Genomic DNA, 27,089 nt, shown 5'->3' with positions numbered 1-27,089 from the left:
TATTGTCTTCTGCTGGAGAGCTACTCAAAATCAAACACTTGGTAACACTATGATATATCTAGTGTGTCTTCTCTCTTTTCTCCGCAGACCAACAGTACATCAAATTGGCAAATATATATTCCATTATTAAAAATACACAGATGCTTCCTGTCAAAATGTTTAAACCCAACATTTGACCACTTAATTTGCTATAAACTGCTTGGGAATTACATGCATCTTTTAAATACTTTTGGTTAACAAACCCTGTCACTTTATTAAAGAGAATTTTTTAAAATACCCACTATTTGCTAGTGCTACCAAATATATTTTTGAGTTCCTCTTTCTAATAATATTATGTATGCACATATTCCAAACACTATGCACATTTCCTTTTGCTCTCCTAAAAACACAGAAAAAATATTTTTTACTCTTCACCCTGTCCAATTCAGACCTAAAAAACGGAGGAAATGAACAAAAGACAACATAATATTTTCAGAGTTCTAAAAGAGCATTACAACAGTACAAACTGTCATAATTTCATCGCAAGTCATACAATTTTGGCCCCTGCTTGAGCAGGTCTTAAGATGACATGAGAATTTCAGCCCTACTGGGTGGGAAAATCCTTTGACAGGCTGTATTCCCCACTTTCCTGCCTCCTGGAGAGAAGCCAATCAGTGCTTCTGCAGGAACCAAGCAGAGCTCTTCCCCTACCCTTAAAAGCTGAGTTTTTGGGTAGGTGAGGTAGAGAGGGACCAGCTGACATTTCACAGAGGGGAAGGGGAAAAGAAAGTTTCCTCCTCTGCTCGCCTGTTAAAAATGGGTAATCTCCCCTGGGTGCTCCTACAAACTCCCTACAACACCAGACCTGGGAAGTGGGAAGAGGGCACAAATAAACCCTGGAACTAATTCCCACACCCAGGCCTGCGAAGACAAAGAGGAACCCCATGTAGCCTCCTCCCACCAGATCTGAGAAACGGGGTGAAGAACCACTGAAACTGCAAGAGCAGAGGTGGGATTGGGGGCCAGAAATGCTGTGAGAGTTGCAGGGGAATGTATAATTAATTACTGGGCGACAGGCAGATGTGGGGCTGTGGAGCCACAGAATTAATTAGACTTTTGGGGCTTGGGGAGAAGCTGGATGTTCCGCACAATCATGCAGCGCTTTATAAAAATCTTTGTAATTTGATCTCATATGGTTCCCCCAGTAAGATCTTCTGCAGCAGCTTACTTTATACATTTGAGAGCAGTGCCAACACTGAAATTGTCAAAGACTGGGGAGTGTTCAAAAATCAAAAGGCCAAAAACATGAGATCATCTCTTAAAACAAAATCTCATTATTTAGGAGGGGAATTGACTCAGGATTTTTGAACATTTGGGTTGGATATACTGCATTTCAAAACAGTGGAGATTAAAAATATTGTAATGAACCTACTGGCTCATTACTGAGCACTTTGTTAACCTCAAGTTCAACATCCAGCAAGTAGAGGGCTCCATAATTCCTCCAGTAGTGTAAATTGAAGTACTGCCAGAAATCAGAGAAGACCTAGTTCAGGAGAGAACAAGAGGTTGTATGATGACTGCATTAGCAGGCTGGAGGCAGCAGCCTAACACTGGTTGTGAAGGGAAGGTCAGATGGCTTAGAAAGGCTGTGAGCCAGGCTGGGAAGAATCCTGTCCATGGCTAGATGTGACAGGCAGATACTTAGAAGCAGCCTGCAAACAGCTGGGCCACATGCATGGGTCTGAAGATGACAGACGAAGAAACATAATTCTGACTGTGGGATCTCCAGGACAGTGCATAACTGACTCCTGCAGGGAGTGTCCTTGGCACTGGACCTGAGGTCGCTGACCTTCATACCACTTTATAAAACTACCCTTAGGGGTTGGATTAAGAACTGTTGTGTGTTAAATTTCTCTCTTTTAATTTGGAACCACTAAAACCTAGACGCTCAGGGAAAATGCAGTATTTATTTCTGGCAGCCCTCGTAATGCAATTCTTTCTTATTCATCATGCTGTATAAGTATGTTTGGGTAGAGGTGGGCAAATAACTGATTTTTCAGTTCACTGGTGGTTAAAAAAATCAGTTTGATCTTAACCAGAATATTCTGAAAAATTGTGGCGAATTAAACAAGTAGGTGAAAAACCAGGTTTGGGTGAACAAGTAATTTTTTTTTAACTAATCATTTAGTTTCCAGACTTTTTTTAATGTAAAAGCAAAGAAAGTGAAGGAGAAGATGGTGGTGCCCCCCCGTGTTATAATTTTTAGCACACTAGCTAGGGAACTGGGAGACTCAAGTTTAATTCTCCCCTCTGTGGAGAAGGGATTTGAATTTGGGTCTTTCACATTATAGAAGCATACCTTAGCTATTGGTCTATGGGAATATTCTGATGTGTGTTTTTCCTCAATCTCTCGTATTCAAGCAGGTCCACTGTGTGTAAGTAATTAAAACATCATTGGCACAGGGGCATCAAGTTGGGTCTCCCACCCTACAAGAGAGTGCAGTAACCCGTCCTATAGCATAGTCTTGGGCAGCTCTTTCTCAGTCTCTCCCATTGAAGCTGCTCCACTTTATATAAAATATTTGAATAGTCATTGCATCAGCAAGAGAAAATGACAATGACCCTAGCTGTCAAGGCACTCATCTAGGAGGTAGAGAGCCAAGTTCATGTTCCTGCTCCACTGACTATTTATACACAGCAGAACAGCTTGACCAGGAGAGATTGAGAGAAACCCACTCCAGAAGGTCCCATAGCCCAGTGGCCATAGCGCAGTGTACAATGTAGAAAACCAAAGTTCAAATCCTCTATCCAGCAAAAGAGGAACTGAACCCAGGTCCCCCACATTCTGAGTGAGTGCCCTAAGCTGTGGGTTAGAAGTTGTAACATGCACACACACAAATCTGTTTTGTGAATAGTATCTAAGTTCCAACCTACCTACCTCCCAAATATTTATTTGGCTACTTTGTGTCAAATTTCAAATAAATGTGGGTGATCAAAACTGCATTTTCCAGTGAATAAACTATTTGTCCAAAAAAGTCACCCAGTTCTATTTGTGGGAACCCCCCAAGAGCTAGAGTCTGAAAGGCCTAATGCTTGGAGTGCCTACAGCACTTGCCTCTGAGCACATAGTATACCCAAATCACTACCAAACATCTACGGGAGTGGTGTACCATAGCATTCACAGCACTTTCCTGCAGGTTAGACATACTGGAGATGAGTGTCCTTTCAAATGATAAAACTGATTTTTCACTGCAAGAATGAAAATTCAGCTACATTAAAGAGGTACAAGTCTAGAACTAATTGAATAAAATAGTCAACCTGTGTAATTCCTGTGTAAACGTCCATAAGAGTTTGTTGGGACAATTACTAAGGCTGGATTGAACAAAGGAGTGGATACATACATGACTGGTTAAACAGCTGGTGCCATGCAAGCTAAGGTGATTAAACAAGTAATTATGTCTCTAGTTTCAGGGCATGAGATGAGCACCTCCCGTGGTCACTAAGGAATTTTTCTCCAGTATAATATTACACAAGTATTTAAATATGTTATTTTTTAATCTTCTTCCTTTCTCTCACTGGCCAGCAACCAAAGGCCTGATCAAGTGTGCAATCTGCTCCTCCTATGAAGGAGACTGCAACAAACCAGATGAATGAGACTATAGGTAAACTTAGGAGTGACAAGCTGGTTGGTATTTTGCAATTCCTCATGCCCTTATGTCTCAGATGCTTACAATTTCTCCCTTTTGTCCTTTTTGTCCAGCAGCCTCAGGTAATCCTAGTTGTCCTCTATCACCCTGTGAAGAATTGCAAGTGAAAGAATATAATAAATATAAAATATTATAATAAATGTAATATGCAGTTAACATAATTTTGCAATATTAGGTCCTATGCTGATGTGTTATTTTCTGTGTAAATGCAAACATCCTAATTTAGCATCAAACAGAGGTCTAACAGATCCTAACTTTAGCATCAAAGTTATGTAGTACAAGAATGTATTCTTCTCCATGAGAGAAATATTTGTATTCCATTCAACTAATGGGAGTTCCACATCTATAGAGAGAGCAAAATATCCATGTTGAGTACTACTGTGTAGATCTGAGAAGAGAATTTTGTCTTAAATCATTGGAAAGAACATTATTTTTATGATCATTATCACAGTAAATTTCTTAAGCGTGAAAGAAAGAAACAACAACAAAAAAATCCCTTTTCTAATATGAACAAGCACCTCAAGAACTGTTCATTTCAGTTTTGAGCAGCATGAAGACATGGATAAAGAAAGAGATGGATTGATATTAGTGACAGTATATTCCCACTGTTCCTCAGAATAAGCAAACAGATTGAAGCAATTTATCTTAAAATTTTATTTTTATTGAGACTACATATTGTACTGTGTGTATCTACCTTTCGCACAAGGCCTGTACATATTAAATATATAATAAATGTCTTTTTGCTTTAATTTTACATAGGGAAGACATGGTAAAAAATGAAGTAGGTATATGCAGCAAAGGCAATGTGGCCTAGTGGCTAGCTGGGTCACCATGGGTAAGTAACTTTACTTCTCTGTGCCTTGGTTTTCCCATGCGTAAAATGGGAATAATGATTTAAAATGTTTTGAGAGCTACTAATAACAAGTGCTATATAGATATTATTATTAACAATAATAAAGGAGATAAAATTACAAAATATAAACTTCAGTAAGATTCCTATTGATTTTATAAAGGTATATCTTTATATCTTGATGGCTTTTTGTTCAATTTCTAGCGCACTTCAGCAGTTAATCTACATGAGTCTTCATCTGCCTGCTGGCTACTAACTAATATTAGGATTAGCTGCAGAGGCAGTTTAATAATGACTGTTGAGTAGGAGTTGACTTGATGAAGAGAACAAACCAGAGACAAATAGTTACTATAGATTGAAGATAGAGAGTTATTGTTTATATTGAGATATGCCTTGAATTTATATGTATGGAAAAAAATTAAAACATTCTTTTGGGAAAGATAATATTAGATCAACCAGCTGTATTTTTATATACTATTTGAATATCCACATATAAATCATTCTTTGTTAATTTTTTAAGATGCAAGAAAATATTTAGAAGAAGAAAATAGTGATAGAAAGTAGCAATAGATTATTCAAGAATTAAAGAGAACATTGGAAACATTTTCTAAAACAGTTTATGTATATACTTTAAGTCACTTTCCATTGTGCTTTAAATTTTTACCTTCCAATGCCTGTGACTTGATTGAGTCCCACAAAGTGATTTTCCTGCCCAATCTAAGGATGTTTGTAAGCAGATTTGATTTTAAAACTGAAAATTTTTTTTTACTTAAACTTATAAACTTATATTTATGTACACTGAAATAATGATAAACCATAAATTAAAGGCCAAATTCTGCGCTCACTTAAACCCACTGAAACCATATCGAAGCCAGTAGAATTGCACATGGCGTGGCACAGAATAAGCCTTGACTATGTAGAGAAATAGGTAGAGATGAGTGGTTATTAAATTATGACGGGTCTTCAATGTTATCTGTCCATGCCATCTCCTTATTTGTCTTACGGGGACCACAGTATTTCTCGTAATTCATAGAAATGACACTTTAAATAAACCATACAAATATCACAAGAAAAGACTGATACTAAAGACTTCACAAGAGTTTACCTACAAGGAAAACCACTGAAAAAAAATCTTCAGTGAGAACTTGAGACTGCTTTGAGAGGCCACATAAAATCAAGGAAATTGGTATTCCATTGTTACCTGTACAAAAGGGAATCTCATAACCCACAGAACATATTATCTTGTGATTATATAAAGCTTTTCATCTTGCAGATACTTTACAAATGATGTATTGTCAGTAAAGGGATTTGGCACCTCCCAGGAGTGCCCAGCCAGCATTCACCACATTATATAACAGTGTGAAAAAGCAGAAATTTAGATCAAGGATACAGGAACAAACCCCTACTTCTGAGAATAGCTCAATGGGATTTTTTAATGTCCAGAAAGAGCTGATGGGTTCTCATAAATATTCCCCTACCCTAAACTACACAGAACTTAATTTATCTGTTTCAGTGGTTGAAAGGTAAGGGTCCACCCTGCTGAGATTTAAACCTGTGGCTCCAGAGAGTCTGGGTATTTAAAACCTGATGTTTAGACTAGTAAACCATCTCTGCTATCATAGTAAATACTAAACTTAGCACTCCCTTGCTGAAAAGTTACTTGCTTGTGAATAAGTCATTAAACTCTTCACACTGGACAGCTGAAGGAAGGAGTAAGTTGGTGCTCTGTAAAGGATTTAAAAGATGATTAATTTCTTGAAACAAACAGCTGGCCTATATTTTGCCAGAAGACATTAATTGGGAAACATAAGATGCTCTAGGAACCCTTAGAGCCTCATGGTGGTGAGAAACATGACTCCTGTAGACAGATGCATATCAATTCCTGAGGACCTCCTCTGTCACTTTAGAATTAATCTTAAAAAGTGTGTATTCAAAGAGAGCCTTTGCAATGTAAAAAAGGAAGATGTCAAAAAGCCCGGAAGTAGAGAAGTAGCTTCAAGAAACAAACTGTAGACAAGGAAAATACTTGATATTAACAGAATTTACTTTTTGGCAAGAAATTGCTAAGATGATCAGCTATAAACATGCAAAGGAAGGTGACAGACTAAGCATAGAGACTAAGGCTCTGAATCTGGAAAACATCTCTCCTCAGGACAGCACATAAGCATGTGCTTAAGTCCCACTAAAGTCAATGTCCTGAATTGGGGCTTATATCCAGAAAGCATCTTACGTAATGAGTCAACTCATTGGGATATATCATGGAATGGGTTGCACTTCACTTATATCTTCTGTGCCATAAATATTGTTGAAATCATTTAAACATTCTGCAGTTCTCTCCACCGAGAAGGAAAATTTATAAATTTGGTAAAAAACCTTGTGAGCATTCAGAAGCTTTGTAAAGAGTCAGAGTTCTGACATTCAGCAAGACAGGTTGCATTAGAAAAATATGAACTATGAGACTACAGGCAGGGATGTATCTGATCTTAGATTTTAAAGCCAAAAGGAACTTTTATAATAATATAATTTGACCTCCTGCATAACATAAGCCACTGAATTCACCCAGTAATTTCTGCAACAAGCCCATATTATATATCTCATTATATATATGATATCTTAACAGCTCATTTACATGTATATTTGAAGGTTTTCTATATAGACCTAATTTCTTACAGTAAATTTTACTCACTTTAAATGAAACAGAGCTTGGAAAATCTTGTATTAAGGTTTAGCAGCTTACAGTGACAGAAAACTGAACACAAGGCCAAGTAATATTTCCTAATTACAACAGACTGCAGAACTACTGGAAAAATCTCTGGTAAGGATTTAAAGGAATGACTGACAGTACTGTCAAAGTAATTTGAACTTTTATCTGGTAGGTGTAGGAGGGAAGATTAAATGAAGTCCATATAATCTAGAGGTACTGCAATAAAAATGTAGAACTTTAGAGAAGGCTGTTTGGAAATCAGAAATGACAAGGATTATAAAAAAATGTGACAATATATTTGGATTTCAACACTGCAAATACTTGAAATACTCTAGACAGCAAGGTTCAGATATTCAAAGTAGCCATTAGATTTTTACGGAAAACATTTCTTTAAATCCCTTAAATAGCCTTGAAAATATCAACCCAAGTTTCTAACTTTCCATTCTAGTCTCAGGTTCATCACAGGTCAGATTAAGAAACAAGAATTTAAACTATGGTCTTTGAGGGTAAAAGAGGAATTAACAATCTGTCTTTGAGAAGGTTAAACCTCTGAGTTTTGTAAACCATGGGGCAGCTTTTGAGAAGTAATATGTATATAGCCCCCAGACTCTCAATTTCTTAAAGTTCTGCATTCTTTTTCCAAGATTGTGGATTCAGACAGGAAGAAACATATTTTTCAACTCAGGTTGATATAAAATAGGTTTAATTTTCTTAGTTTGAATAATGATACCTATCTCTTATATAGTGCTTTTCATCTACAGATCTCATAGCACTTTACAAAGGACTGATCAAAAAATATCAAAGAGGAATATCAATGAGGAATATATAAGTAGAGGAGAAAAATTAGCACTCCTGCAATACTTCCCTTTTACTTTATTTATCTAGCTTGAAAATATGAGAGCTCTGTCTCTTTAAGAGGCTTTACTGAGTTTTCACATATACGGCTATTCATAGAAGTTTATGAAAAGTACCATTAGATAATCAAACAGACTTTCATAGTTCCTTTGAAAGAGTAACTACCAAGTTTGATTTTTGGTCTCTTTCATAAATGGAAAGCCAAACTAACAAAAATTAAAGATTATGGTCTGAGCAAACAATAAATATACTCTGACATACACACCCTCTTTTTCATGTGGACACAAGAATGGCTGATTCAATGAGCACTAGATGTCTGTGTATACAATTAACCAGTTTTTGGTGTATGTGTGTGTGTGCATGTTTTTCACATGGGGACTTTGAAAATTTCGTTCTGAATCTCTACAGCTACAATTATTTGGATGAGAAAGAATAGATCTCTACCTGGTGATTATAAGAATCACAATTTAGAATGTTTTTTATAAAGAATAACTGGGATTATATTCGCAAAAAGAAAAGGAGTACTTGTGGCACCTTAGAGACTAACAAATTTATTAGAGCATAAGCTTTCGTGAGCTACAGCTCACTTCATCGGATGAGAAGCTGCCTTTATAGTATAATGCAGGTTAATATCTATAGAATCATAGTTCTTGAAGGGACCTCGAGAAGTCATCTACTCCAGTTCCCTGCACTCATGGCAGGACTAAGTATTATCCAGACCATCCCTGACAGGTGTTTGTCTAACCTGCTCTTAAAAATCTCCAATGATGGAGATTCCACAACCTCCCTAGGCAATTTATTCCAGTGCTTAACCACTCTCACAGTAAGGAAGTTTTCCTAATGTCCAACCTAAACCTCCCTTGCTGCAATTTAAGCCCATTGCTTCTTGTTCTATCCTCAGAGGTTAAGAAAAACATTTTTTCCCCTTCTTGTAACAACCTTTTATGTACTTGAAAACTGTTATGTCCCCTCTCACTCTTCTCTTTTCCAGACTAAACAAACCCAATTTTTTCAATCTTCCCTCACAGGTCATGCCTTCTAGACGTTTAATCATTTTTGTTGCTCTTCTCTGCACTTTCTCCAATTTGTCCACATCTTTCCTGAAATGTGGCACCCAGAACTGGACTCCAGTTGAGACCTAAGCAGCTCAAATAAAGTGGAAGAATTGCTTCTCATGTCTTGCTTACATCATTCTTGCTAATATATCTCAGAACGATGTTCACTTTTTCTGCAACAGTGTTATACTGTTGACTCATATTTAGCTTGTGGTCCACTATGACCCCTGATCCCTTTCCACAGTACTCCTTCCTAGGCAGTCATTTCCCATTTTGTATGTGTGCAACTGAATGTTCCTTCCTAAGTGGAGTACTTTGCATTTGTCCTCATTGAATTTCATCCAATTTATTTCAGACCATTTCTCTAGTTTGTCCAAATCACTTTGAATTATAATCCTATCCTCCAAAGCACACGCAACCACTCCCAGTTTGGTATCGTCCACAAACTTTATAAGTATACTCTGTATGCCATTATCTAAACCACTGATGAAGATATTGAACAGACCCAGACCCAGAACTGATCCCTGCAAGACCCCACTCGTTATGCCCTTCCAGTATGACTCTGAACCACTCTCTGGGAACGGTTTTATAACAGTTTTGCACCCATCTTATATTAGCGCCATCTAGGTTGCATTTCCCTACTTTGTTTATGAGACCGTCATGCAAGACAGTATCAAAAGCTTTACTAAAGTCAAGATATACAACATTTACCGCTTCCCCCCATCCATAAGGCTTGTTACCCTATCAAAGAAAGCTATCAGGTTGGTTTGACACAATTTGTTCTTGACAATTCCATGCTGTTACTTATCACCTTATTATCTTCTAGATGTTTGCAAATTGATTGCTTAATTATTTGCTCCATTATCTTTCTGGGTACAGAAGTTAAGCTGACTGATCTGTAATTCCCCAGTTGCCCTTATTTCCCTTTTTATAGATGGACACTATAATTGCCCTTTCCCAGTCTTCTGGAACCTTCCTGTCTTCCATGACTTTTCAAAGATAATCACTAATGGCTCAGATATCTCCTCAGTCAGCTCCTTGAGTATTCTAGGATGTATTTCACCAGGCCCCAGTGACTTGAAGACATCTAACAAGTCTAAGTAATTTTTAACTTGTTCTTTCCCTATTTTAGCCTCTGTTCCTACCTCATTTTCACTGCCATTCACTATGTTAGACGTCCAATCACCACCAATCTTCTTGATGAAAACCAAAATAAAGAAGTCACTAAGCATGTCTGTCATTTCCACATTTTCTGTTATTGTTTCCCCCCCTCATTGAGTAACGGGCCTACTCTGTCCTTAATCTTCCTCTTGTTTCTAATGTATTTGTAGAATGTTTTCTTGTTACCCTTTATGTCTCTAGCTAGTTTGATCTCATTTTGTGCCTTGGCCTTCTAATTTTGTCCCTACATACTTGTGTTATTTGTTTATATTCATCCTTTGTAATTTGACATAGTTTCCATTTTTGGTAAGACTCTTTTTTGATTTTTAGATCACTGAAGATCTCCTGGTTAAGCCAGGGTAATCTCTTGCCATACTTCCTGTCTTTCCTATGCAGTGGGATAGTTTGCTCTTGTGCCCTTAATAATGTCTCTTTGAAAAACTGCCAATTGTCTTCTATTGTTTTTCCACTTAGACTTGCTTCCCATGAGATCTTACCTACCTATATCCTAAATCAAAATACTGCACTGTCATCTTACTGTCAGAGTTTTCCACATAAATAACATCTAAAGGGACAGATTTTGGATTGAGCTTCTGACCTGTTTGTGCCACTCTGGTGGTAGAATCCAGTCCAGTTGGCAACTCTCTCTCTCTCGCACATGGACACACACACACAAATTTAACTTCCATACCTGGTTATAATGCCTGTATTGGAAGGAGAGGAAGGGGATATTTTTCAAATAGGGACACTTTATGTTACATATTCCTACATTAAAACTATGGTACACTTTTAAAGGTTTCACGCGTTAAATTTGGTTACATAGTAAATTATTGGTTCTAAAGTCATTATCATTCCTTCTGGATAAATAAAAGTCCTGTAAAAGAGTGCATCATTTAAGCAACATGAAGTCCCCCAATTCTGGGAACCAGCAGGTTATTTCACCAAGGATCAGTGTCGCAGAGGTTGAAAGAGATAACATTTGTATCAGGCTTAATTGAAGTCTCCTCTGTTAAGTGTAGAATATTTTTTAGTTTGTTACTGGAATGTCTCTTTGAAAAACTGCCTCCCACAAAATTAAACTGAAAAAAAAAACTAGTTATCAAGCAGAATTATTTACTGATGGGACTGGACAAACAACTCAATTATTGAATCTTAATTTGAAGGGTAGCAAGGTTTTGTTTTCATTGACTGAGACAAGAACCATGGCTTAGATGGACTAATTTTCAATTTTTATCAGTAATAATTATACTTTACACTTTTACTGATGCCTTTCAACCAAGTAGTGTAACTGCTTCATAGAAGACGATACCATGTTTAGATACAGGGGTGGTGGGTGCTCTAGAAAAAAAATGTATTACTTAGACCTGTAAAACTCAGAAGAATAAAATATACTGGGCTAAGTTTTTCCCTTGCAACTGCAGTCAGCTGTGTCTCCAATGAGATTTGCACATGTTGGAAATCAGAACAGAACATGCTCTGTTAGATCCTTGGAAGTAGGAAACTGGGAAATTTATAGCTAAAATAATGTATACATCTCAAATCTTCACTGTCCATATGCTGCAAAAGAAATAACATGTTGCTTTGATGGCTGTGAGAAATACCCATTTAAATAACAAAGGGAAAATATACTGGGTCACATCCTTGAGTCTCCCTGAGATACATTTGGTGCAGGCATGGCACTATGGCAACTGAGGCCAGTTCAGCCCCTGGAACAAATCAAAGCAACCCAGGAGGGCTGGAGGCAGGAGTAGGTGGTGTACAGCAGCTTTGTGGGCTTTATACCACTTGGAGATTTGTGTGTGAGAAGCTGAATTCCATTCAATTTTGAGAAGGGCTCTCTCTTGCTAAAAAAGAATTATTTGGTTATGTGGTATTTAAAATAGAGACTATGCAGATCCTTGCTGCTCCCCCACTTCCCCGCCAGAGTCCCACCACTGTGGCACTGCTCCCCCACATCCCAACACCCCCAGCCCCAGAACACTTTCTCTTTTGTGTAACGCTTTCTCAAGTGTTTTAAGAGCTTTCAAGATATTATACACTGAAGTTATTGTTAGGCAACATGAAAGAGGAAAGCTTTTGAAATCTTCGTAACATGAATCTATAGAAAAACCCTATGATCCTGCCCAAGGACTTGTAAGCACATTCTTGTCATCTGCAAGAAGATAGCAGCGCAAATCACTTGTAAACCATTGTGCAAAACAGGGATTAGGGAATAATTCAGTATTAGAATTCTACTGTTTTAGTTTGGGTTAGTGGATAGGAGCGAAGACTTTCAGATCAAGAGCCAATGTGAAATTCAAAAGAGTGGATCATCAAGAGATTCCAGATGAGTCTCAATAAAAACCTATAAAAGGGGTTGGCTCTTGATTACATCAAGAAGGCCAACCTCAGGAAGCTTCCAACTTTAGGAATGTCCAAATGGGGCACGGCCAAACAAGATTCTGCTTTGTGTAAAATCATCCAGGCCTAGAGAGCCAGAAGGGAAATATTGAAATGATAAATACTTATGTCTCTGTAAATATAAAGCAATAGAGATATTTTTCTGAATAAAGAAGAAATGCAGAAGGATCTCAAACAAATCCAACTGTTCAATTTTAGAGTAACTACTATAAAAATCAGATAGTTCAGGAAAAAAGAAAAATGTAAGAAACAATTTGGCTACGCCAATACACCGTGTTGCCATGACATTCTTGATATCTCTGACAGTTCCACGTGTTAATGTGTATGAAAGATGCTACTTGTGAACTAGATATGACAGAAGATCTTTGTTATGTGATAATTTTTCATTGTGATACCAATTGTTCTGGACATAAAGATGTAGTGATGGATTCATGGAAGCAGTTTGATATAACTTCTGAGAAAATAATAGCTCTCAGGAGTAATGGAACTCCAACTATGATTGAAAAGAAAAATGACAGTTACCTTGCTAAAATAAAAATATAACTGATATCAGAAAAGGGTTCGTCCCATGGTGATATATATATCTTTTCATGCTGCTTTTCCCTAAATCAGCTTTCTGTGAAGAATATTAGGTTATTGTAAGTGATGTTGTTATTATTATTATACCTAGCCCTTATATTGTGTTTTTCATCCATATATATCAAAGTGCTTTACAAAAGAGGTCAGTATCATTATCCTCATTTTACAGGTGACGCACAGACAGGTTAAGTGACTTGCTCAATCCACAAGTCTACACTGCCTTTCTCCATAGGTCACACTGGAAAGTGAGCAATGAGTATAGTTAATATATTATTTTGGGTGGAGAGGTAGCTGGAAATAGCAGCTTCTGAGCATAAGACTTGCTCTTGCCCCTTCAAAGGCATATAATAAGGGGATGCATCATCAAAGCAGACTCATGAATGTGCTGAGGAAAGGTTATATGGCTTTCACTCATCCAATTATTTTGAGTCATTTCTCCAAGTATAATTCAATTTTCCCTTTCTTAAGAGGAGCTAGGACCTGTGTCTGAAGGGAGCAGGCAGTTATGTAATTCAAAAGAGTGGATCAAGTGCAACTTCCCCTTTTTCTCCTCAACCTTGAAAATAAAGGATCACTTCTGTGACATGCTCAACTCCTACTACTTACTCTTCTGAGGAGTTAAGAGTCTCAAGGTTGGATCAGCACATGGGCTCCTGGTCACATTTCTCTGCCCTATACACTGAGACATCAGGCTAAATTGATTAATCATTATTTCAACAAAGTCTTAGGAATGACCGCAATTTAAAGCCATTGTATCAAGAATATAACAATCATTCAATGCACATGCTGAAGTCAGATAGCTGTCCAAGGAAGCATTTCTTGAGGGTGGCATCATTTGGCTCCTATATAATTGTGTTTTAAAAAAGCATTTAAATGAGGTAAATCTGAAATTGCAAGGGAGCACGATTTGCATTCTGACCCAAAGCCTTTTCCTGCAGGCTCCCACTGTTCCATTAGAATGCACAAAATGGCAAACATCCAGTTTTCCCACACACCTAGAACACCATTCTGCAAAATCCTGATGGGGTCTCTTATCAGCGAATCTTCCTTGAGGTACTGTACTCCATGATAGTATGACTGCCACCATTCTGTGTAGCAGTTCAGAGACCAAACCATTCATCATTTGCACTGGTGTCAAGTAGGGCTGTGTTACTGCTCCAACATTCTTCTCCATTTACCTTGCTGTGCTCCTGTTTCTCATCTGTGACCACCTTCCTGATGTAATTGGGATTGAGTATCATATGGATGGTTAACTCCTCAGTCTCTAACATCTCCCAACAAAATCTAAGATCATGAGAATTGGCATCACTGATCTTCAGTATGCAGATGATTCGGTCATTCTCCCACAGAGGCTGACCTGCAAAGTACCCTAAATCTTTTTGCAGATGCCTATCACAGCCTGGGTCTCTCTCTCAACATTGGGAAAACCAAGGTACTCTACCAACCCTCACCTGCACAAACTACTCTTTGAACTTCACAAATCACCATCAGTGGAGAACCCCTGGTAAATGTGGACCATTTTTCATACCTTGGCAGCCACCTCTCCCAAACAGCCAGTATTGATATAGAAATCAAATATAGGATCTGCTATGCCAGCACATCCTCTGGAAGAGTATTCAAACAAGTCTTCAATGACAGGGATCTGCAAACAGGTACCAAGATCTTGGTTTACAATGCAGTTGTCATCCCCATCCTTCTCTATAAGTGTGAGACTTGGGTAACCTACAGATGACATCTCAAGCAGCTGGAGTGGTTCTAGCAGCACTGCCTGAGGATTCTCAGGATCAGCTGGCAAGTCTGACGTACTAACATCAGCGTTCTCTCTGCAGCCATCAGCAGGTCATGAAACACCAACTCCGCTGGGCTGTCCACTATATACGTAGGGCTGAAATTCGCCTCCCAAAGCAAGTACTCTTCTCTCAGTTAAGTCAGGGAAGAAGGGCTCACAGAGTGCAGTGGAAGTGCTTCAAAGACATACTGAAAGTAGACCTTAAAAGGGGAGGCATCAACCAACAAATTGGGAGGACTTGGAATGAAACAGAACACAGTGGAACCTCACCATACACGAAGCCACAGCCCACTTTGAGGAGAACGGACGTGCTCCTGAGACAGAGAAACGACAAAGGAGGAAAGAAAGGGAACAACACTCCAGCCAACAACTATGTCTCCTCCAAGATTACATCTGTCACTTCTGTGGGAAAATCTGCAGGGCATGAACTGGGCTCCTCAGCCACTTAAAACCCAAAAACCTTAACCAATGAAGTCCCTCGCATCGAGGTATAGCCAAAGAAGATGTCTTTAAAAATGAGAACAGGTCCATGTTTTCAAGTAATCAAAGAGAATGTTACTTCCTAGGGGTAAAACTTTTTGCCATGATGAAAGTGAATGAATGGAAGAGAGGCATTCAAGGGTATAAGTTCTCCAGAACTCCCCATGGAGTTTGTGGAGATAAAAAGCTAAGACAACAGTAAAGACAACTGAAAGTCAAATAGGCAGAAGTTATTTAAAAATAATGGATTAGAGAATAAAGTCTTGGAGAAGAGCATTATATCATAACAGCACAACTCAGGTGAGATGTAAAGCTGAAGGCCAATTGCCCGTTACCACAAAACAAAGGTAATTATGAAATGCATGCCCTATAGGGCTTACTATGATTATGCTATTACAGAAAGAAACAAGGACATAAAAATTCATATCAAAGGATTAGATTGTGCCTAGCCTTGCACAGCTGCACAGAAAAAGTGGGAGTTGGGATTGTGGGGGAGGAAGAGGAGGGCACAAAGAAACTTTCCTCATAAATGTGCTCCTGAACAGAGACCTGGCATAATTGCAGTCCTTTTATTGTAGGTGCAAAAGGGCTGGGGTACTTTAGTATTGACAGCAGCCCTAGAAACACCATACAGGGTGGGGAAAGGCAATTGCAAAAGCATAAGCCCAGCCAATAGAACTGGATCAGGGTGAGAGAAAGTTCCCACTGCAACCTATTAAAAGGCGTAGCCAATGTTACCTTTGCATACGCTTATGGAGACCTCATGCGTGCCTCATCATATTCTCTTCACCCCCAAGATAGGAAATTGAATAAAAACACAATCTAGTCCATTGCTTCCATTCTGGAACTAAAGTGTCACCTTAAATTAATGGTGAAAATATAAAATAAATGTAGCAATGACATTTTAATACCATTAAACTTCTCTCAGGTATGATTTGTAAAGTTAACAGTGGAGCATGTATTCTAATATCTATGTTTAAGATGTTATGCTTGTGCTGATGCTGTTCTATAACTGCATGGCTAGAATCACTATATGTTAATCTGGTGGCTCAAGTTTACAGTGCCACTATCTAGTAAGGTTTCCTCTATGCTGTAAGTGGTCAGAAAAGTAACTTTACCTTTCTAACTCATTTATGGATAAGCCATTGTTTTTCCTCCTCTTTCACAAATAAAACAAGTGTTATTGAGCTATAATATAACCCTGGAAGGACTGCTCTGCTATGTTTGTCATCAATCCTGACCTCTCAGAAATTGCCTCAGATATGAAATAAATCAGTTATCACAAAATGGAATGAATCCCTTTAGTATGTCACCGTTTCATAAAACTGTCCTAGCCTATACCATGCAGGATTGTCTTGTGATTAAGGCACTGGAGTAGGATTTGGGAAACCTGGATTGTATTCCTGACTCTACCACAAACTTTCTGTGTGGCCTTAGGAAAACCAATTAATTTTGCTGACTTAGTTTCTGCAAAAACAGAAACAACACTTCCCTACTGTACATGAATGATGTGAGGACACAATTTATTAAAGCAATCGAGGTGCTCAATTACTACAGTGATGAGCACCATAAAAAAGAATATAAATAAACTAAAAGTAGAACTCAACAGCAGAAATATTCCTGTTTTTGACTATATATCTAAACCCACTCAGGACCAGTCTTTATATTTCCTTTCACATTACTTTTCTATACCAACATCTCTGTATAATACTTTGGAAGGACCTAGAGCTCACAAGCCCCTTTGGCCAAAAAAGAACTAGTATGACTGGTTCACAGGTCAGAAGCAATTTGATAAACAGCGGTTAAAGTAACACTGCAAAGGCAGCTTCCATCTTTTGAATGAGTGTTTTTCACTTCTGCTACTTCAGATATTTTTCAAACTTGCTCCTTTGTGAATATCAGCGAAGTGCTCACCTGAGCTGGGTTTGTCTGTTTTTGAACTGCGTACAGTATTGAATTATATAAATAATTTAGGGAACTGAAGGACAGACAGATTACAGTTATATAAATAAGGAAAGTACTAAACGTGTGTCCTGATTGTTTTCCAAAAATTACACAAAGGTTTTCGGTGTTATTTTCGTAGTAAAGTTGAGGGTGAGAATATGGGAACATAAGAGAAAATGCTTTTAAATACATTATAAAACTTTTCTTTTCTAAATTATATTGTGGTCCTTTCACTTTTACACTTCATCTGCATTTTCAGCCATCATCAGACTGCTGAAAATGTCCTTTCAGTCTCATAGCACACTGAATGGATCAATATAGTTTACATTAAGTATGTTACATTGCTGACACAGCAGCAACAGAAAATTTTTGATTAATTTTCACAGGATTAGAAGTGGAAAAAGTGAATTTTCAGTATAGTCAGTCTATCTACCCATATATTTATACCCAAATATTTCAGCGTAATCACTTCTTTCCACACCATATTGCTTCCCCCATAGAAAAACATTATTTTCTGCTTATTGTACTATAAAGATACATGAGAATCGTCAGCACAAATCTGTGACACAATGTAACTACACCAAAGAGAAGCTGCTAAAAGCCACAAAGGCATGGCATCTACCATGACTGGATAAATTAAACAAATCATGTATTGTTACCATGTATTTTAGAAACAAGCAGACAAAAAAAACCAACCAACCAACAGGACCAACCACTGCCAGACGCTTCAGCTCTACCACAGGAGTTTTCCAATATACTTCTAAAGGCAGAGAAAAGTCCTGCAATGCTAGAAACTCTACCAACAGTCTCCACTTACCATTGCTTTGATTTTCTGTTTACTGTAATTAACTGATAACATTTGTTACTTTCAAAATATTGGTAGAATTACAATATTTCCTGAGGCAGAGGAAATTAGATTTCCAAGGCAAACTGCTGGCTACTTAAGATAACTAGACTGGTGGCACTGACATACATACTGAATTACGAGAGACTAGAAGTGTACAGAATTAAACAGACAGAATACAAGTAGTCCATGAACACTCTCACCCACTGCTTTATGGAGAATATGGACAAGAAGAGAGACTTTTAAAAGGTGTCATGTAGAACAATGAAGCCCCATATAATTTAAAAAGTATAAAACATAAACAAAGACTGCCTTTCAAGAAACAATTATTGCTAAAGGTATACTTGCAAGGAGCAGCATGTAAATGCTTTGTGGCAGGGAATGCCTTTTTGTTCTGTTTGTACAGCACCTAGCACAATGGTGCCTTGGTCTATGACCGGGACTCCTAAATGCTACGATAACACCGATAAACAACCACAACCATTTCCCAGACAAACCTTGAACTTAATGATGAGAATGTGACCTTGATGAGAAGCATCATGCAACTCCAGAGAGGGTTTTTAAGCAAGATTTTCAATGCCAAAGTATGTGTGAAATAGAGACTCTTTGAAAACCATAATCTCGGGAGTTTTGGTAGAAAGAAAACAGAGAAGAGTAGTTTTAAGAGGACAGATCATTCAGAGTTTAAGATGCTAGCCTGGGACTCAGGAGACCAAGGGTTCAGTTCCCTGCTCTGCCTCAGACTTCTGTTGTGACCTTGGACAGGTCACAGTGTCTCTAGGTATATGCTGTAATAAAACACTGCAGCTAGCCCATGTCAGTTGACTCAGGCTCATGGGGCTCAGATTGTGTGGCTAAAAAATTTTATTGTAAATGTTTGGGCTCAGGCTTGGGTCCCAGAGTCCAGGCTCCGGTGCAAGCCTGAATGTTTACACCGCAATTTTATAGCCCTGCAGCCTGAGCCCAAGTCAGCTGACACGGGCCATCTGTGGGTGTTCTATTACAGTGTAGACATACCCCCTGTGTCTCAATTCCCTAGCTTACTCTACTTCCCTATCTGAGGTGCTCAGTTATTATGGTGTTTGGGCTATCTGAGTAACAGATTAATAGTTGATATGAGGTGTGTGAATCTACAGTGTGGGGGGGCAATAGAAGTAAACATGCAGAACTACTATATAGAGAGAGAGACAAGCCTGAATGCTTCAGATCAAGGGTAAGATTAATTCCTGAGAGAGTGATGTTAGCTTTGAAACAATCTGGTTTCCCCAATATGAGACAGGTATATTGAACAAATTAAAGACATAGGTGTCAGAGTGGTATTAAGAGAAAACACAGAGCCTAGTTCTGCATCACTGAGTAGCATTTACTCCTGCAAGTAGTCCCAGTGAAGACTGCAGAATTGGTACCACTGAAGGCAATCCAGAATGAGAAACCAGGTGAAACCTCTTTATTCTCTCCTTCAACCTAAGTATCAAGAAAAATCAAGAAATGTCTAGGATCTTCTATAAGAGGGGAAAGAAGAGGGGGTTGCCAGAAAATTAAACCAGTGTAAAGCTTTTTGATCTTTAGATGGATTTCATTAGCTGCCTGATGTGTTCTGTAAGGATGTCTTTCAGTATTCCAATGACCCACGAGATGACACTGGAATGTCAACATTGTCCCTAGCAGCTGTGTAATCTGGAACTATGATCCGAGCAAGACATGTGAAAAAAACAAATTATTAAATGATGGTGTTTCCACTTTACAATCCTTAACAGATTTTAAAACATATATTGTCATTCTGTGGTTATAACTGGATAAAGTGATAATTATTGCCATGAGTCAAATATGATAGGTTGGTTTCTCCTGCAAATATTGTCATCATAGCACATTTCTACCACAAATGCATTTGTGTTTCATCTTCAAAAGGTTTTGCAAACATTAACAATCTAACCCTCACAATGGCCCTGAGATCTATAGAATATAGATACCAGGACATTGTTATTTTTGAAGCCTGAAAAAATATGTTAGAATTAAGTAATATGTGCAAATACACCCAAATACACACACTATGATCCTGCAATCCTTTAGGCAGATGAAACATTAATTGAAATTAAAAGGAATTTTGTCTAAGGACTACAGGGTTGAGCCAATGCAGGATTAGGCTGACAGCATATATAAATACAGAACTCAGTTCCCTCTCCACTCTCCCTCAAAACTACTTCAAGTGTTGAAGAGAAATTTCTTGCTGGAACAAAACTGAAAACAGGATAATTTTACCCAAAGAAATATACTTTGCCCGCATCTCCTTTTGTATTGCTGATTCCTGCAGATATTTCTGTTAGCAGGTGAAGCAGGTACTGCAGGAGAAAGCTCTTACCAGCTTAATAACTTTTTAAGTTATAATCCTGTGCTTATGACCTCACAGGGTTTTGCTATGATAATGCCTACTTTAGCATCACAAACTGAGCATTTTGAATTCAACAAAGATTGAAGCAGAGGGAGAATGCAGTTAATGAGAGATGGCCTTCCTTTCAACAGAAATGTTTGTTAAGCAAGCAAGCAAAAATATGAAATGCATGTGAAAGGTGAACAGTTTTTGGCTTCGGAGTCATAATATTTGGAAACTTCTCAAGTAACAAAGGCATACTGTATTTAACTGTAGAGCCTTATATAAGTCTCAATCATTTAAAAGGGGGGAAATTAACAAACACTAGAGGGAGCTGCTGTTCTATTTAAGCAGCTTCTTGGCTTTACTATTTTCAGCATAAATTGTTATGCATTGAAGTGTGACAAGTATGAGCACACAGCTCAGCTGTCTAATAGTGAAATAAAGGAACAATACTAAAAAACAGTATCAGGGAGCAAGAACCAAAATCAAGACTTATGCACCAGGAGTGAATAATACATTTTACAACTACACACTGTTTAATAAACCCTTTAAAAATACTCAAAGGGGAAAACAGAATATCTGGGGGAGATAAGATGACAAAAATCTTCTCTTATAACTCATTAATAAAAATTCTCACTGATGTCAATGGAGGCTAGATTTACCCCAGAGAATACATGAAGCAAAAAAGAAAGACACCTAAAAGGGGATGAGCAGAAAATGTCACTTTATTGAATATACCAGCTAAAAAATGTAATGATTTGCCTTTCTGGAACTGACATAGTTCTTAATCTAGACTGTATAGTAGGTTGTAAGGGAATATAAACTCACTCCAAGTATAGATTTTATAAAAATAATAATACAGAATTTAGGCATTGAACAAATTAGTGAGCCACAGATGAGAGATTTAGGAGTCATTAGGCTAGATTCATAAGGCGGTGTAAAGAGAGTGTAAACTAGCATAATTTACACCTTCTTCTGGCTCTCCAGATATACAAATAACACTCATTTAGACTAACACTCACATCTCTTATCAGTGTACAACTTAGAGTCTGTATACATCACTTCAATTTGGTCCCGCTAGCCTATTACCCTGCACTACTTTCGGAGTATCTTCTACACCAACCCCACTAAAGAATTTATCGAGTCTAATCTTCAGTGTTGCTGGCTCAGAACTCTCCTTATTGAAGTTTTTTTTCCCTTTTAACATTTTAACAGTTGAAAATATTTTCTTACTACCAATTTTAAATGCTCCTATATTAATTTCATATACCCAATATGTGTTATAGACACCTTAAATAATTACATACTTCTATCTTATTCTTTCTGAAGTACTTATGGGTACTTTCTGAAGTACTTATCTCATATCTCCCTTCTCATTTTTCCTATAGAGTTCAGGCTTTACATGCTGAGCTCCCTTAAGCTCTTCATAAATCATAGCTGCTAATCTTCTGATAGCATGTAAGCATGTGTGCGAACAGTGCTGTGCCCTGGACTGTGGAGAAGCAAGCCCAAAAATAGGGGCAGACAAGGTGTCCATGTGAATGAAGCAGCTACCTCCATTTAAGGTCCAGCATAGGAAGGGCCAATGGAAGAGCAAGACAGCAGACTGATATAGATGGAATGGGAAGAGAAATGACAGAAGCAAAAAAGGGAAGGAGTGACAGACTGGAAAAGAAAGAAGGAATTAAAAAAAACACCCTATAGCCTTGTCTATTCACAAAAGTAGTACCTCTTTAGATATTTTAGTACAATCTTTAATGTGGATTTAGTTGTACCAGTATAGTTAAAGTGGTACAATCATTGTATTGTGGATGCACTTATATTGGTGTATATGTGTTTATATTGCTACTGTCATTCCCATATGGAAGGGGAGCTTCCAGTAGAGCTAAATCCACATTAGAGATTGTACTATGATAACTATACATGTAAAACATGATGACCCCACCTAACATGTTATATGGATACAAGAAATGTGGACAGACCAGGCCTAAGACTGACACCTGTTATCTTGATTTTTAAACAGATCGTGTTTGGCATTTGTGTTCAATAAGGTTCTACATCACTACTTTATTATCCTTGTTTGGATTCCCTCCAGTGTACAATGTCTCTACTTCAAGGAACCACAAACTGTACACAAGACTCCAAGTGAGGCTTCGGTATGGCTGTATGAAGTTGAATTAATATCTACTTATTTATACACACAATGAATGAACACCACCATCTGTTTTTCTTTCTGAAAATATTTTGTTAGAAAAAAATAAAGAAATTGGCAGTGACAGAATGTGTGATCTTTTGTTTCTTCTTAGATAAGTGCAGGGACCATCTATTCCAATTTACTCACCTACCCCTCATAGCTGTCCTTCACTGTGTCCAGCAACATCATTTCTAGAAAGAAAGATTCTGAAATATGGATTGATGGATATCACTTACTCCGGTGAAGGCTGAAAACTGTCAAAATATGGTTTGAAACTGGGAATATTACTAATGTTCAACCAGCAGAAAAATGTGATGATAACAATGACACTTATGTTTAATCCTAACCATTAGGATAGACCAGGGATTCTCAGACAGACCAGGGATTCTCAGACTATGGCTCAGATGTACCTTTGGTTCACAGAGTCCTTTCTGATGAGTCACAGAATGGAACATTATGAAAACTGTGCAATAGGGCAAGGAGCAGTGGTCCAATGGTGGATTTATATTTTATAGATTGATCCACAGAGTGAAACAGTTGAAAAACTGCTTGCAGACAGTGAGTTTCACAAGACAAATACACTTTAAGAAAAGAACCTTTCAACTCGTTGACTATAAGTTTACCTTATTAAGAAGTACCCACTTAGCTCTTAATGCCTTTCATGCATTTGTGTGTGATGGCATTTTTACAATATAGTAAATAGCATATAATGTCACAACTCTTATCAAATCTTATTCTCTCAAAGATCTCATTCGTTACAGCACAGAGAAGCCCTGAAGCAAGCCAAACCCATGCCTGAGCTCAAATTCCAAATCATGTACCTCTAATAAAACCAAAATTCTCAGATATGAGCTAAAACCTTTAGTGCTGCATATTATAAATCCTTTCATATAGTTTTGTATTTCTTAATCTTTTTAATTCTTCTGTAAACTCATTTGATCTACAGTTGAGTGCTCATTCCAGTATTGGGTATAATCCTCTACATCATTCAGTTGGCAAGCTCATCACACAGTCCTTCATTTTTCAAATTACCCCTCTGAGACAGAAATTATCTGATCTTAAATACAGCATCATGCATTTGGTAAACTGAATGAATGCACAATATCCGTAGTTAGCATATTCAGCCTGCCCATCTCTGAACTATTAGACAGCAGTGTGGGATCTTGTTTTTTCTCTACTGCACTGAGGTTTGTAGCCTCTCTTATTTGGGATCCAATTCTTTATCTTTGTTCAATCAAAAGGTTGGCAAAACAGAAACGCAAGAGAAAAATCCACTGCCTTCAGAAGAAACAATTGAACAGGAGAAGCAAGCGGGTGAATCGTAATGAAATCTGCCCTTCCAAATTATACATTCCACAAGCATTGCCTTCTTATTTTACTTCTTTTAGCTGTTTCACTTTGTAAGATGCAAAGAGGTTGGATAAAGTTTAAATGACTATACTGCCCCTTTCACATAAAATAATACAGAGAACTACTGACACTAAATGAAGGCACAGCCTTTCCATTTGCCTGGTGGCATGAAAGAGCTTGCATGTTGATGAAAGAAGAACTTGGGTGGGACTACAGTAAACTAGTAACAGACAAATAAATGCAAAGCTGTACCAAGCTCCTGCGAGCTGTAAAATGCAGTTAATCGAGTGCCATTTTTTTTGTTCAAATGATTTTAATTATTGGAATGCACAATTTTTTTTAATATGCAAATAAAATGTTTTAAAACCTGAAAAAAAAATTGCGGAGAGAACTAAGATCCATTGTATTCATTTAAAGCAATCCTCAGGTAAGCTGCTACAAACACACTAACAAAGTCTACAGCAGTTCTTGACTGAAGTGAGAATGTCCCACTTTTCTTGCTGGTTACTCACCGGAGGTCCTTGTGATCCTGGTTTACCAGGGAGTCCTGGTTTACCTCGCCTTCCCTGGAAACAACAACAACAAAAACCAGACATTCGTAAATATTGCATCAGAGGATTGATTTGCAATAAAATAATCTGTGTAAAAGCAAGATTGATTGTACTCGGTTTCAGAGTAGCAGCTGTGTTAGTCTGTATTCGCAAAAAAGAAAAGGAGTACTTGTGCCACCTTAAAGACTAACAAATTTATTTGAGCATAAGCTTTCGTGAGCTACAGCTCACTTCATAGGATGCATTGATTGTACTGTTTATTGACAAAAAGATCAAAAGCTAAACAAAGGAGACTTGTACTACTTATTGCAGCATCAATAAGAATTTATTGCCTTAGAAAAGTTCTTAATAACTATGGGAAACAATGTATTTGCATCACAATAATTTTTACTGGTACATTTTTCCAGCTAGGTTTCAAGAGTGAAAGCATATTGATAGGGAAGTAACATATAACAAACCTATCATCTTGACAATGTCCAAATAAATTATATTTTATTTGATTGTTCAATGGTCTAGGATGTAAAACTATTATGCAGCTGTCACCATAAGCCATATAAAATTGTACAGGTTGAACTTAACTAATTTAACATGCTCAGCACCCTATTTCTCAAAGCTGATTTTCAGCTGTGTCACTAGTGAACTGAAATATGTGTGTCTCATTTATTGATCTCCATTACTTAAGTCATTTGTCACCTACTCAGATTCACAAACAGCTAAACCTCAATTTCAAGAGCTAAGCAGTTACACAGGAATCCAAGACCGTAAGAGAGTGGACCAAAATCTTTGAGCAGTCATATGTCTACTGGTATCATTTCAAAGTTTATGTATTTCACATATGGTCTTGAATTGTTAGGCTAACACACCATTACTTAGCTTATAATCAAAGGTTTCTTTATGGCTGATTGAGAGGAAAATCTTTGTTGATTAAAGTCAAACTGATAAAATTTAATTTGAGATATTTTTGAGGTTTTTTCCCCCATAGTCCTATGTTACTCACAAGCTAAGTGTTGTGGTTGAAATTGAAATCATGTCAATGACCCATTAAGATTAATCTCACTTTGATGTGTTATTCTTGTCATGCTTTCAGTGTACACTAAACTCCCTTAGAACCATTAAGATTTATGCTATGAATGTGGAAGGGCAATAGTGTAAATTTTGTATTATTAATCCTTTATATGGAAAGAGTTTAGTTATGTTTCAAGTATTTTTCTCAGTACACATTTATGAACTGGAGCCATTGCGCCGTAAGCTGTGAATGAGTATTAAGACCAGTATGAATTATTATAATACTTATCCATAAAACCAAAACTTAACAGTGAATCTTTTTTCTATTTGCAATAGACACTAGCTAACCTCAATATTTTACCTATTTTTAATACAAAACCCAATAAATCTATATGTTCTATTTATTGGTAACTTTTTATTCTGAAACACAAAGAACCATATGCTGCTTTCTGATACACATCCACCTTCCAGTGACTTCAGCAAGGTTACTGCAGGCATATATGAAGGCAGAAAAGGGCTCAGAATTGTTACTTAATTCACAGGAGTTCAAAAACTAAGGTCACCAATGCCTTTCCTTGCATTCTGTACATATACCTGCAATAATTTAGCCAAATACTGCCTCAAAATCAATGGGGACACATTGGAGAAATTGAGGAAGAAGTTAACCAAACAGAAGTTTTTTAGAGTGTGTGCATTCCTGTGTCTTACAAAGGCTATGTTGATTTCTGGAAGGTGAGGGGTGAGAGGGGATACAGCATTTCATTTGCAAAAATGCTCCCTGATTATGTAGTTACTACCTCTGTGTATAAAACATGCATTTGTGCCTGTAAATGCCAATCACACAAATAGCTAACTAAGGCCTGATCCAAGTCAATGAGAATATTTCTATTGACTTCAATAGACAGAGGGCAGGCTCTGAGTGAACAAATGCAGTAATTCTGTTTTTGACACACAGCCTAAAAATTAAATAACTTACAAGCTTAAAATTTTGATTGTAAAATTTAAATTTGTAGCATTTTTAGACACTATAACTGCTGACAACTAATGTCAAGTTGCTATGGTAAAAAACAGACATTTGTATCTATAAAACCCACTTTTGCCCCTGGATATGGGGTAACTATACCTGCAAAAAGGTATAAGTTAACAATTTACAAATGCATCCAATTTATTTGCAAATACCTGACTTAGCCAGAAAATATTTTATGTGTGCACGCCATTTTGTGTGCGTATATACAAATGTGTTTTTTTGCAGGAACAACATAGGAACATTA

At 37.5% G+C, this 27,089-nt stretch overlaps 1 protein-coding gene across 1 annotated transcript in view; it reads right to left on the bottom strand.

Moving 5' to 3' along the window:
* COL19A1 (collagen type XIX alpha 1 chain) overlaps positions 1-27,089 on the bottom strand; it is a 345,729-nt gene that overhangs the window by 97,954 nt on the left and 220,686 nt on the right. Inside the window, exons 16-17 of the mRNA XM_043510441.1 lie at positions 24,775-24,828; positions 3,711-3,773 (exon numbers count right to left, since the gene is read on the bottom strand). Of these exons, the coding sequence (XP_043366376.1) occupies positions 3,711-3,773; positions 24,775-24,828 (117 nt within the window). The remainder of the gene's footprint in view (positions 1-3,710; positions 3,774-24,774; positions 24,829-27,089) is intronic.

Source organism: Dermochelys coriacea, chromosome 3 (genome assembly GCF_009764565.3).
Source record: "Dermochelys coriacea isolate rDerCor1 chromosome 3, rDerCor1.pri.v4, whole genome shotgun sequence".
NCBI classification, from domain to species: domain Eukaryota; kingdom Metazoa; phylum Chordata; order Testudines; family Dermochelyidae; genus Dermochelys; species Dermochelys coriacea.
This window is presented reverse-complemented; position numbering and strand designations above follow the sequence as displayed.